This window comes from Pan paniscus, chromosome 2, assembly GCF_029289425.2.
Source record: "Pan paniscus chromosome 2, NHGRI_mPanPan1-v2.0_pri, whole genome shotgun sequence".
Lineage (NCBI taxonomy): Eukaryota > Metazoa > Chordata > Mammalia > Primates > Hominidae > Pan > Pan paniscus.
Genome location: NC_085926.1, coordinates 40440728 through 40454868, shown reverse-complemented (window position 1 = coordinate 40454868; position 14141 = coordinate 40440728). Strand labels below are relative to the sequence as shown.

General features: G+C 44.5%; 1 protein-coding gene across 4 annotated transcripts in view; it reads right to left on the bottom strand.

Moving 5' to 3' along the window:
• Nucleotides 1–1954: 1954 nt before the first annotated feature.
• Nucleotides 1955–14141, bottom strand: part of ZNF619 (zinc finger protein 619) — a 29903-nt gene continuing 17716 nt past the window's right edge. Inside the window, exons 3-6 of one of the 4 annotated variants that reach the window (XM_055109699.3) lie at nt 12352–12505; nt 12019–12138; nt 11664–11780; nt 1955–7568 (exon numbers count right to left, since the gene is read on the bottom strand). In XM_055109699.3, coding sequence (XP_054965674.1) covers nt 6133–7568; nt 11664–11780; nt 12019–12138; nt 12352–12505 — 1827 coding nt within the window. In that variant the 3' untranslated portion in view covers nt 1955–6132. The remainder of the gene's footprint in view (nt 7569–11663; nt 11781–12018; nt 12139–12351; nt 12506–14141) is intronic. The other 3 variants (XM_063602746.1, XM_008951520.5, XM_063602747.1) reach the window with 3 other exon arrangements.

Below are 14141 nucleotides of genomic sequence, written 5' to 3'. Positions count from 1 at the left end.
AAAATACAAAAAATTAGCTGGTCATGGTGGCGGGCGCCTGTAGTCCCAGCTACTCGGGAGGCTGAGGCAGGAGAATGGCGTGAACCCGGGAGGCGGAGCCTGCAATGAGCCGAGGTTGCGCCACAGCACTCCAGCCTGGGCGACAGAGTGAGACTCTGTCTGTGTATAATATATATACACACACACACTATATATATACACACGCATACCCACATACACACACACAGTATATATACACACACACACATATATGTGTGTGTGTATATATATATATATTTCTTATTTATTTATTTATTTTTTTTTTTTTTCAGATATGTCGCCCAGGCTGGAGTGCAGTGGCAAGATCTTGGCTCACTGCAACCTCCGCCTCCCAGGTTCAAGCAATTCTCCTGCCTCAGCCTCCCAAGTAGCTGGGATTTCAGGCGCCCACCACCATGCCCGGCTAATTTTTGTGTTTTTAGTAGAGACGGGGTTTCACCATATTGGCCAGGCTGGTCTCGAACTACTAAACTCAGGTGATCCACCCACCTCGGCCTCCCAAAGTGCTGGGATTACAGGCATGAGCCACTGCGCCCAGCCTATATTATATATATTTTATAAAATATATATATAGTGGCTTGGTCTCACAACTCAACTCTAGCATAGCATCACATGATGCGTAACATTATGCTTTTTTAAATTAAATTAAATTTTAAAAAATTATTTTTAGTAGAAACACAGTTTTCCTATGTTGCCCAGGCTGGTCTTGAACTCCTGATTTCAAGTGATACTCCTACCTTGGCCTCCCAAAGTATTGGGATTACAGGTGTGAGCCACCACACCTGGCTACAAACTTCCTTAACTTAAACATTCCTTTCTGGTAACTCCAAGTTCTTAGACCACACTTTGTTCTTCTAAACAATTACAAATTAAATAATCTCTGGCCCCGCACGGTGGCTCACGCATGTAATCTTAGCACACGCCTGTAATCCCAGCACTTTGGGAGGCTGGGGCGGGTGGATCACTTGAGTTCGGGAGTTCAAGACAGGCCCGGCCAACATGGTGAAACCCCGTCTCAACTCAATTGCACCACTGCATTCCAGCCTGGGCAACAAAGCAAGACTCTGTCTCAAAAAAAGAAAAAAAAGACTCTCTGAACCCACCTATGACCTGTATTCCCCTGCTTCAAGATATCTTGCCTTTTGGGACCAAACCAATGTATAACCTCCATGTATTGATTGATGGCTTTTTGTGTAGCTTCTGCTTCCCTGAAATGTATAAAACAGAGTTACATTCTGACTGCCTCAGGACTACTTACTCAAGGTTTCCTGGGTTTGTGTTTTCTCCAGGCCACGGTCACTTCACATTGGCTCAGGTTAAACGTCTCTGAAATATTTTTCATAGTTTGTTTTTTTACATTAAGTGCTGGGATTACAGGCATGAGCCACCGCGCCCGGCCACAAAGGTTTTTTAAAAAAACCTTTGTTTTTTAAAAAACTACATTTTTAAAAAAACCTTTGTGGCCGGGCGCGGTGGCTCATGCCTGTAATCCCAGCACTTTGGGAGGCTGAGGTGGGCAGCTCACCTGACGTCAGGAGTTTGAGACCAGCCTGACCAACATGGAGAAACCCCATCTCTACTAAAAATACAAAATTAGCCAGGCATGGTGGCGCATGCCTGTAGTCCCAGCTACTCGGGAGGCTGAGGCAGGAGAATTATTTGAACCTGGGAGGCAAAGGTTGTGGTGAGCCAAGATCGCGCCATTGCACTCCAGCCTGGGCAACAAGAGTGAAACTTCGTCTCAAAAAATAATAAATAAATAAATAAACCTTTGCATGTTGTTATACTGCCCTGAAGCAGTGATTCTGAGAAGGGTCAGTCTCTAGGCAGTAGGCCAAACCAGTGAGATCATAATGTCTGGTAAGATCAGTGTCAGTCTGTTTTCTGTTACTATAACAGAATATCACAGATTGGGTAATTTATAAAGAAAAGAAGTTTATTTAGCTCATGGTTCCGAGGGCTGGGAACTGTGGAGAGGCCGTATCTGGCCTTCTTGCTGTGTCATAACATGATGGAAAGCATCACATGGCAAGATGGCAAGAGCATGCATGTCAGCTCAGGTCTCCCTTCCTCTTCTTATAAAGCCATCAGTCCCATCATAGGGGCCCCAAGCTGATAACTGTGTCTAGTTCTAATCATCTCTTAAAAGCCCCACCTCTTAATACTGTTACAATGGGGATTAAGTTTCTTTTTTTTTTTTTTTTTTTGAGACAGAGTCTCACTCTGTTGCCCGTTGGAGTACAGCGGCATGATCTCAGCTCACTGTAACCTCTCCCTCCTGGGTTTAAGCGATTCTCCTGCATCTGCCTCCTGAGTAGCTGGGATTACAGGCGCCTGCTACCACACCCGGCTAATTTTTGTATTTTTAATAGAGATGGAGTTTCACCACACTGGCCAGGCTGGTCTCGAACTCCTGACCTCCCAAAGTGTTGGAAATACAGGCGTGAGCCACCGTGCTCGGCGGGGATTAAGTTCCAACGTGAGTTTTGGTTGGGACATTTAAACCCCAGCATTCTGCCCCTGCCAACTGACTCCAAACTCATGACCTTCTCACATACAAAATGCATTCATTCTATCCTACTGGCCCCAAAATCTTAATTCACTTAGCTATCAACTCAAACAGTCCAGAGTGTCATCTGAATCAGATATGGGCGTAACTCAAGGGATGATTCCTCCCGAAGTGATTTCTCTCCAGCTGTAAACCTGTGAAGTCAAAACAAGTTATCTACTTCCAAAATACAATGGTGAAACGGGCATAAGATAGACATTCCCATTCCAATGGGGGAAACAGGCAAGAAAAAAAGGGGTAACTGGTCCCAAGTAAGTCTAAAACCCAGCCAAAAAAAAAAAAAAAAAAAAGCCATTAAATCTTAAAACTTCAGAATGCTCTTTCAGTCCATGTGCAATCTTCTGGACACACTCAGAAGTTTGGGCCTCCAAAGCCTCAGGCAGCCCCACCCCTATGGCTTTGCTGGGCTGGGTCCACACTTGAGCTCTCTGAAGTCAGAGTCTCATGACCACAGCTCTCCCAGGCTGGTATTGCACATTGGTAGCTCTATAGTTTGGGGGTCTTGGTGGCAGTCTTCTAGGCTGTGAGTTTTCCAAATCTTTCCACTCTACTTTCCTTTCAATTGTAAGTTGTCTTTAAATCATCTCTTTCCTCTTATTTTACTGTAAGCAGTTCAAACTAGCCATGCAATAGCCTATATGCTTTTGCTGCTTAAACATTTCTTCCATCAGATATTCTAGTTCATCACTCTTAAATTCTGCCTTCCATAAAGCCTGGCACAGACACAGCTCAGCCAAATTCTTTGCTACTTTATAACAAGGATGGCTTTTGCTCCAGTTTCCAATACGATTTTATTCAGTTCCATCTGAGACTTCATTAGAATGGCCTTTACTGTCCATATTTATATCAACATTCTTGTCAAGATCACCTAAGTACAGCTGACCCTGGAACAACTCAGGGGTTATGGGCACCAACCCCCATGCCATGTATAACTTTTAACTCCCCAAAAATGTAACTACTAATAGTCTACTGTTGACCAGAGCCTTACTGAAACAGTCGATTAACACATATTTTTTATGTTATACATATTAGACACTATATTCTTATAATAAAGCTAGAGAAAATATTAAGAAAATCATAAGAGAAATTATATTTAGTAAATATAATTCACTATATTATATGGATCATCATAAAGGTCTGTATCCTTGTCATTTTGTTAAGCAGGCTGAGAAGGGGAGAGGAGGGGGACTGGTCTTGCCATCTCAGGGGTGACAGAGGCAGAAGAAAGTCCATAAGTGGACCCACACAGTTGAAACCCAAGTTGTTCAAGGACCTCCTGTAATCTCTAAGAAGGTTCAGACTTTCCCTAGTCTTCTCTTCTAAGCCTTGGCCAAAATCACCCTTAATGCTCCATTAGATAATACAGGCTTTGTCTGACCTGATCTTCCAGATTTTTCAAGCCTCTACCCATTACTCAGTTCCAAAGCCACTTCTACATTTTTATGTAAATGTCAGAGCAGCAAACCTACTTATGGGCTATCAATATTCTGTCTTGTTACATTTTGTGTGGCTCTAACTGAATACCATAGACTGGGTAATTTATACAGAATAGAGGTTTATTTAGTTCACAGTTCTGAAGGCTGAGAAGTCCAATATAAAGGTGCAGGCATCTGGTAAGGGCTTACTTGCTGCATCATGACATGGCAGGAGGCATCAAAAGGCAAGACAGAGCAAGCATGTGTTCCAGTTCCGGTTGCTCTTCCTCTCCTCATAAAGCCACCAGTCCCATCGTGGAGGCTCCACCCTGATGAACTTGGCTAATCCTAATCACCTCTTAAAGACCCCCCACCCAGTACTGTTACAATGGGGATTAAGTTTCAACATGAATTTTGCTGGGGATATTCAAACAATAGCAATCTGCACACTGAAAACATTTCTTGGTGTCATCAAAACAGTTCTTTATAAAACTAATTTAAAAGTGCCACCAATAAAATTCAGATTTAATCATAGGGAAATCTGGAGTAGGTGTGAGGACATATCCAAGGGCCTGCATAGTAACTCATCAAGAATGGACTCACTTCTGAGAAACTACAGCAAGTCATGGTCAGGTTTCTCTTCTTTGCCTCTGGTGCTCACCAGTGTGATGCCAACAAGTTCCATCCATGTACAGCTTTAGAGATTACTATACTCAGGCATCTACCCTAAAGGGTACAAGTCCAAGTCACTTTTTGTACCTACATATATGAGTGGGTACTGAAATTCAATAGATATGAAAAAGAATAGAGGCTGGACATGGTGGCTCATGCCTGTAATCCCAGCACTTTGGGAGGCTGAAGTGGGAGGATCATTTGAGTCCAGGAGTTTGAGACCAGCCTGGGCAACATGGCAAAACTCTGTCTCTACAAAAAATACAAAAATTAGCTGGGTGTGGTGGTGTATGCCCCCAGGGCTCAAGCAATCCTCCCACCTCAGCCCTCTGAGAAACTGGGAGGCTGCACTACCTCCGAGCTTCTTGGGAAGCTGAGGTGGGAGGATTGCTTGAGCCTGGAAGGTCAACACTGCAGTGATCCATGATCGCACTACTGCAATCCAGCCTGGATGACAGAACAAGAACCTGTCTCAAAAAAAAAAGGAAAATGAAAATAGAGAAGGAACCCAAATTGAAAAACCATATCCCCTTCCAATAAAGCTCAAAGACATAATTTTACATTATTGCTATCAATGCCAACTCATCACTTCATTTTCTTTTTGCATAAACAGGACCCTCATAATTTTTTATACTATCAAGGTAATAAAAAATTCCAAGTCTTACATTCTTTCAGTGAGCCTTGCCCCTGGTCCACCAAATGGCCCTGCTTAACTCCTGAAAGCAGGCCAGATGCAGTGGCTCATGCCTGTAATCCCAGCACTTGGGAGACTGAGGCAGGTGAATCACCTGAGGTCAGGATTTTGAGACCAGCCTGGCCAACATGGTGAAACCCTGTCTCTACTAAAAATACAAAATTAGCGGGGCGTGGTGGTGCATGCCTGTGGTCCCAGCTACTCGGGATGCTGAGGCATGAGAATCACTTGAACCCTGGAGGCAGAGGTTGCAGTGAGCCAAGATCACACCACTGCAAACAGCCTGGGCGACAAGAGTGAAACTCCGGCACCACCCCCAACCCCCTAAAAAAAAAAAAGCTCTTGAAAGCAATCATTGGACACTTTATCTGATTATGTTCTCCCATAGGCTTTGCATTTCTCCTAGTCTCTAATTATAATGCCCCATCTCATCATAATCATAATGCCATATGCCCTAAACCCCAAAATGTTCTGCAAACTCTTCCAACTCCAGTAGCCCCAGAAGAGAGATGCAGACTGATAATACAGCCCAAATGTGGACACGATAAAGAATAAGTACTGCCATTTCCTACCGGGGGATAAAAGAAACTAATCAAACATGGTCCTTAAGCGTGAGAATTTAAAATGAAGTTAGGAAAACAGTAACAACTTATACAAGACCAGAGGAATATCAATAGACACAATCAGGAGACCAGTGGAATCCCTAACTTGAGGTGCAAAGGATTTTGAGAACGTGACGGGGCTTACAGGGAGTGAGACAAAGGATTCGGGCTCTGAAGGGATGACTTCCCAGGAAAAGCGAGATCCTGAAAAAAATGTGCTATTTGGACAGGTGAAGGGTTGGCCTTTTCAGATGAGGGAAGCAGCAGGAAGAAAGGCACAGAGGGAGGAAGTACCACTGCATGTGAAGAAGATAAGGGAGGCCCTGGTGGGGCTGGGGCAGAGCAGGTATGTTGGCGAGGCAGAGGAGAGAGGATGGCGCAGGGACAGTAGGGCTTAACTGCGGATAGCCCTGTTCCATTGATGAGTTTCTTCCTAGTATGCCACTTCTGATGCTGAATGAAACTTGCATTCCATCTGAAGGCTTTCCCGCACTCCTTACACTCATAAGGTTTCTCCCCAGTGTGAACTCGCTGATGCTGAACCAGAGTGATCTTTTGACTGAATGTCTTCCCACATTCCTGGCATTCATAGGGTTTCTCCCCAGTGTGGATTCTCTGATGCACTATGAAGCGGGAGCTACAGCTGAAAGTTTTCCAACATTCATTACATTTGTAGAGTTGTTCCCCAGTGTGGAACCTCTGGTGCTGAATAAATACTGAACTGCGGTGGAAGGCCTTGCCACACTCTTTACATTCATAAGGTTTCTCCCCAGTGTGGATTCTCTGATGCTGAATCAGAACTGAATTAGAACTCAAACTCTTCCCACACTCCTTACATTCATAGGGCTTCTCCCCAGTGTGAATTCGTTCATGGATGATGCAGTCATAGCTACACCTGAAGGCTTTCCCACATTCCTTACATTTAAAGGGCTTCTCCCCAGTATGGATTCTCTGATGCCGAATCAGTTTTGAATTATAACTGAAGGTTTTACCACAGTCAGTACATTCATAGGGCCTCTGTCCACCATGGAGCTTCTGATGCTGAAGAAGGTGGGAATTTTGACTGAAGGCTTGTCCGCATTCCTCACATGAGTATGGTTTCTCTCCAGTGTGGATTTTCTGATGCCGTGACAGTTTTGAGTTATATCTGAAGGTTTTCCCACATTCTTTGCATGTGTAGGGCTTCTCATTAGTGTGAATTCTCTGATGCTGGTGAAAGTCTGAATGTGGGTTGTAGTAACTGCCACACTCACCACATTTATAAAACACCTGTTCTTTGGCAAAACCCTGCTTTGTAATGAGATGTGTGCTGACACTACTTTCTTCCAATTTCCTGGCTATCTCCTCCCTTTCAATGGTGGAAGATTCATGATCCTGGACTGTCAAATCTGTGCAATCCCCTATCTTTGTTTTATTCCCTGTATCATGTAGCTGTGACTTCTCTAACCTGTCCTTGAAGTCAGGGTGCTGGGGAACGTCCATCAGCAGTCCCTCCACTATCAGTCTGTGGGACTCTGATTCTTTAGAAATGTTTAGCTGTGCAGTTTTTTCCTCATTCTCAGTCTTGGTTTTACCACCTAGCATGATAAAAAGAAAACATAAAAGTCCCTTATTTATTCCAGAAGGGAAAAGGGTTAATCAGTATCAGCTTGCCCTAGACACATGAATTTTTTTTTTTTTTTTTTTTTGAGTGGAGTCTCGCTCTTGTTGCCCAGGCTGGAGTGCAATGGCATGATCTTGGCTCACCACAACCTCCGCATCCCAGGTTCAAGTGATTCTCCTACCTCAGCCTCCCAAGTAGCTGGGATTACAGGCATGTGCCACCACACCCGGCTAATTTTTTGTATTTTTCGTAGAGACAGGGTTTCTCCATGTTGTTCAGACTGGTCACGAACTCCTGACCTCTGGTCAGCCTCAGGTCAGCCTGCCCAGCTCAGCCTCCCAAAGTGCTGGGATTACAAGTGTGAGCCACCACGCCCACTAGACACATGAATTTTTTGAGAGAGACACAGCCACCTGATGGTACCTCAAAGGGAAAGTAAACAAACTGGAGTTTGAGAAGGTAAGCAATCCCACATGGATGACAAAAACAGTGTGGATGGCAGAAGCTATTAATTGAGGCAAATGGTTAAAGAAAAATGGAAATGGGATGAAGTTGCAGGAAGGGGAAGCAATGAAGAAAAGTAGAGGAAGCCAAAGGTGAGAAAAGCAATCTCTAAACCAGAGAAGAGAAAGATGGGTAGGCAGCTCTAGCACCACATAGTATCCAGAGGGCTGGGAGGTACTGTCTACAACAGTGGATCTCAAAGTCCAATCAAGGCATAAAACCTGTCAAAATACTTTAAAATATTCTGTAATTTTTAAAGAAATGCTCTCTAGTTCTCTATCACAAGCCTGGCTGGACAGAAAGCAGTTTGTAACACTGCTGCTTACAAAGGGTTCATGAGAAGACCACAATTTTAAAACCCAAGTGCTGTCCTTTGGGAGACTGACCTTTGAAAGGAAAAAAGGCCCAGCCGAGAACCTGCCCATAATGGAGATGGCAATTGGAGCGGGGGTATGGGGATCATGCTTTCACTGGTAGCACCACAACATAGAAACCTTTTTTGCCTGTCAAGCACCAAAGATCTGACAAATGAAACTTTCATCTTAGTGTTTTTTGAGGCTTGTTGACCATGACTCACATTTTGGATCCTAAAACAATACAGACATGCGCGCGCACACACACACACACACACAGCTGAAACCGAAACAAAACAATGTCCTTATTAAGAGTGATGTATTCATGCTGGGCACAGTGGCTCCCAGCACTTTGGGAGGCCGAGGCAGGTGGATCACCTGATTTCAGGAGTTCGAGATCAGCCTGGCCAACATGGCAAAACCCCGTCTCTACTAAAAATACAAAAAATTAGCCGGGTGTGGTGGCGGGCACCTGTAATCCCAGCTACTCATGAGGCTGAGGCATGAGAATCGGTTGAACCCAGGAGGCAGAGATTGCAGTGAGCCAACATTGCGCCACTGCGCTCCAGCCTGGGGGATAGACCAAGACTCTGTTTCCAAAAAAAAAAAAAAAAGATGCATTCACAATAGACTTTATACTACTTTAGTCTTTATCTACACCTAATACAATGTAGTCTAATTTTTAAATGCTGGTAACAACTCATTGATGAGTTGCAACCCAGAGTTTAAAGAATATGGTTCTAGATTGTCAAGAACAGTGGTCTCAAATGGTGGTCCCTGGACCAGTATCATCTGGGAACTTGTTAGATATGCATATTAATGGGGCTGGGTTTGGTGGTGTGTGCCAGTAGTCCCATCTAATTAGGAGGCAGAGGTGAAAGAATCACTTGAGCCCAGGAATTTGAGACTGGCCTAGGCAAAATAACAAGACCCTATCTTGAAAAAAAAAGAAAAAGAAATGCACATTCTCAGCCCCACACCAGTCTTCTGAATTCAAATCTCTGGAGGTGGCACCTGGCAATCTGTGTTTTAACAAGCTCTGCAAGTAATTCTGATACATACGAGAGTTTGAAATTTACTAATCTATAAACTACAAAAAACAGATTGAGGCTGCTGTTTTCATTGTTTAAGGCTGCACTTTCCCAAAAGGTGGCCACTAGCCACATGTGGCTATTTAAATTTAAATTAATTAAAATGGAATAAAATTAAAAACTCAGTTCCTCAGCTGCACTAGGCACACTTCAGGTGTTCATGTGATTCATCTGGCAGGCTAAATAGAAAATGTACACCTGTGGCAAGGGGACACACTAACAACTGCAGGAAGGATACTGGGAAAGCCACTAGATGATCTGAAATGCTGAAATCAATTTAAGGTATTGATTAAGGCAAAGTGGGGAAATTAGAAAGGAGCATTTGCCTTATAGAGGCTCTGAATAGCATAAAAGATTGACAGAATATGATAACAGAGCCCATAGAATAAGGAAAGCTGTATACCAAATCTCTGATTGGTCTTTACATTTAACTCAATTCAGTATCTTTCAAAAAAGAAAACCATTCATTCCCAATACATAAACATGCTTTCTTTCAAAAGCTAATGTAAAATTCAGTGTTTATGAACTTAGAAAAATTCCATTTACGTATATAGTTTTATACACACACACACACAAAATGTTCTTATAAAAACAAGTTCTAGCTGGGCGTGGTGGCTCATGCCTGTAATCCCAGCACTTGGGGAGGCTGAGGCAGGAGAATCACTTGAGGTAAGAAGTTCAAGACGAACCTGGGCAACATGGTGAAACCCTGTCTCTACTAAAACTACAAAAATTAGCCGGGTGTGGTGGCGGGCGCCTGTAATCCCAGCTACTTGGGAGGCTGAGGCAGGAGAATCGCTTGAACCTGGGAGGCAGAGGTTGCAGTGAGCCGAAATAGTGCCACTGCACTCTAGCCTGAGTGACACAGCAAGACTCTGACTCAAAAAATAAATAAATAGGCCAAGTGCGGTAGCTCACACCTATAATCCCAGCACTTTGGGAGGCTGAGGTGGGCAGATCAACTGAGGTTGGGAGTTCGAGACCAGCCTGACCAACATGGCGAAACCCCATCTCTACTAAAAATACAAAATTAGCTGGGTGTGGTGACACATGCCTATAATCCCAGCTACTTGGGAGGTTGAGGCAGGAGAATCGCTTGAACCTGGAAGGCAGAGGTTGCGGTGAGTGAAGATCACGCCATTGCACTCCAGCCTGGGCAACAAGAGTGAAACTCTGTCTCAAAAAATAAACAAATAAATAAATAAATAAATCTATTTTTTAAAAACCAAGTGCTTGGCCAGGCATGGTGCCTCACACCTGTAATCCCAGCACTTTGGGAGGCCAAGGGTGGGGCGGACCAAGAGGGCAGGAGTTCGAGACCAGCCTGGCCAGCACAGTGAAACCCCATCTCTACTAAAAATACAAAAATTAGCCAGTCATGGTGGCACGCGCATGTAGTCCCAGCTACTCAGAAGGCTGAGGGAGGAGAAATACTTGAACCCAGGAGGCAGAGGTTGTGGTGAACCACAACTGCGCCACTGCACTCCAGCCTAGGCAACAAAGCGAGACTCCATCTCAAAAAAAAAAAAAAAAACAAAACCAAGTTCTTACTATAATGTGTTTATATTCCTGAGCTGACGAACCAACAGAAGCCTGTTTGAAATCTTTTGTTTTTTAGAGATAGGGTCTCACTCTGTCACCCAGGCTGGAGTGGAATGGTGTGATCCTAGCTTACTGCAACCTCAAACTCCTGGCTCAAGGGATCCTCCAGCCTCAGCCTCCTGAGTAGCTGGCACTATAGGCACATGCCACCATGCCCAGCTAATTTATTTATTTATTGTAGTGACAGGGTCTTGCTATGTTGTTCAGGCTGGTCTTGAACTCTTGGCCTCAAGCACCCTCCCACCTTGGCCTCCCAAAGTGCTGGGATATAGGTGTAAGCCACCACATCCAGCCTGAAATCCTTTAGCTTTACAAAGAAAAATGGCAGAAATAAAATGGCGGGACTCGTCTTTTCTAGTTCGGGGATGAAGTTCTGGTAAGCAACACTTCTTTGAATAAGAGTGACTATTTTAATCCCCACAACCATCATATGACAAGGAAAAACCTTTTTCATGCTAAATTGTTAAAAGAAAGGAGGAGGCAAAGCTGGAAAGGAGGATGGTAGGCTCTCCTGCTCACCTGTGCACATGCCTCTCAGGGTCTCTCCCCCAGCAAGTGTCCAGGGATCTGGGCCCCATGCTGCTTCTCCTTGCTTCAGCTGGAATATCAGATCTGGTTTGGGGAATGGAAATGCTGCTACAGGAGAAAGAAAAGGAACATGAAGCTGAGGAGAATCAACACTGACCTCCCTCAGACTACACTCTGCTTTGCCAGATGAAAATAGAAGAGGATGGCCCAGGAGACTAAGTGAAGTCAGGGAGGAGTGAATCTGCAGAATCTAAGGAAGGGCTTGAAGCTTACTCTGGCCTCTAAGAGGACAGAATGCTCCCAGAGTCACTGGGGGGTGTGTACACGAGGGCCCTAGGGGACTCACACATAGGCAATAGGGCCAAGATCAGCTCCAGGGAACTGGAAGATGGAAGGAATGAAGACAGTGCACCAGGAACCTTCTCAGTTCTGTCTGTATCCAGAGGAAAGCCCCCTGCAGTTGGGTCTCCATTAGGAATCAGGGAAGAGAAAAGTCCTGTTAAACACCAAAGTGAACCGAGCTCCTTCTCCATCCAGCTACCCCTGGCACTGGGGATTAGGGAGCTCAGCCCATAGGGCATCAATTCTGATGGTATTAAAGAGATCCTAGTTCTGCTAAGGAGGAATCTAGGAGCTCCCAAGGGCAGAAGCTGAGTTTCAGAGAGGAAGGAGGACTTACACAAGGAAGTCACATTTGCATAATTCTCCAGCATCACCTCCCTGTGTAGGGCCCTCTGCATAGGGTGCAGGCTGGCCCATTCATTCTGGGTGAAGTACACAGCCACATCCTCAAAGGTTACTGGCTCCTGAAACAACAGGTTCCTGCCCAAGCCCTGCACAAGAACAGAGGGAGAGGCCTGAATTCCAGGAAAGGGATAAATTTACTGGAATCCATGGCACTGAGCCCCATGGAAGGTTTGTACTGGCAAGGAGAGCCACACAGGACCCCAGCAGGGGCAGCCCTGAGCCAGCATTCCAACTTTCCATGTGCATACCTCTGGGGCCCTAATATTATCATCCTAAGTACACAGCCCAGCACCTGTTGTTCTCTGCCTGGTGATCATGTCAACCCATGTCTGGTTCCACAGGCCAGGTATATTTTTCTGGCACGCTTTCTAAATCGACCACAGCAGGTAACCGTCTTTCACCCTGCCTCCATCCATCCTGAAGCACGTATCAGGGCCCTCCACCCAGCTTCTTTCTGGTCTTCCTCCTCTACATCTTCTGCTACAGACAGAGGAGTGATTTCATGAGGATAAAGTTCCTTTCATCCTGGATATTTCTCACCTTTCTATCATCTTGCCTTATCAGAAGCTATTAATAGTTCTCCCTTGAAGGTGATGTGCAGTGTTACTTCTTTGTCTCCTAACACACTTCACTCCAGGACAGGATGGCAATCTCCCATCCTTCTGCAGAGATCTGCCCACTGATCACCTAAGCTCTGTCTGACCTACCAATGCTGTCCTCTTCACTATGTGTCTCTCTCTTTCTGCTTCCCACTAAAACCACCTCCAGCTTCTCAGGGAAGAAGGACACCATCACAGGTTGTTTAAAGCTTTGTCCTGTGTCAGTTACTTTTAAATCAATTTGCTCAATCATTATAGCACATCTGTGAAATAAGAATTATTATTTCCATTTTCAGATGATGGGAATGAGCAATATTAAGCACTTTGAAATAGACTAAAAGGAGTCCTCTTTGAGTATTTATTACAAGGTTGTATAAGGAAGCAAAAAGTTCAAAATGAACTGACTACTTTTATATAAATTAGTCCCATTATAACATCTATCTCTGACTCACACTATAGTCTTTCTCAATTCATCATGTCAACAACCTTCTCTTTGTACTTAAGTCTCTTCTGAGTGAAGAAATCTAACATAGAAGTACTAGAAGATTTGGGCTGGGCACAGTGGCTCATGCCTGTAATCCCAGCACTTTGGGAGGCCGAGGCGGGCAGATTGCGAGGTCAGGAGATCAAGACCATCCTGGCTAACATGCTGAAACCTCATCTCTACTAAAAATACACAAAAAATTAGCCGGGCGTGGTGGCAGGCACCTGTAGTCCCAGCTACTCGGGAGGCTGAGGCTGGAGAATGGCGTGAACCCGGGAGGCAGAGCTTGGAGTGAGCCGAGATTGCACCACTGCACCCCAGCCTGGGCGACAGAGCAAGACTCCGTCTCAAAAAAAAAAAAAAAAAAAAGTACTAGAAGATTTGCAGTCATCATTGTAAAGATTGGTTTGGGCAAAAATCATCAATGGATGCTAAATCTAGGAGGAAATTTTGATGAGAAGCAGAATATTTGCATGATCTTAAATGTCTCCTCATAGATTGCTTATTAGTTACAAGAGGAAAACAGTAACTATACAGTAATCAGATTACCCCTTAGCCAGAAAGTTCAAAGGTGGCTGGCATGACTGAGGAACTTTAATTGATTTCAATTTAAATAGGCACATGTAGCTAGCGGGTACC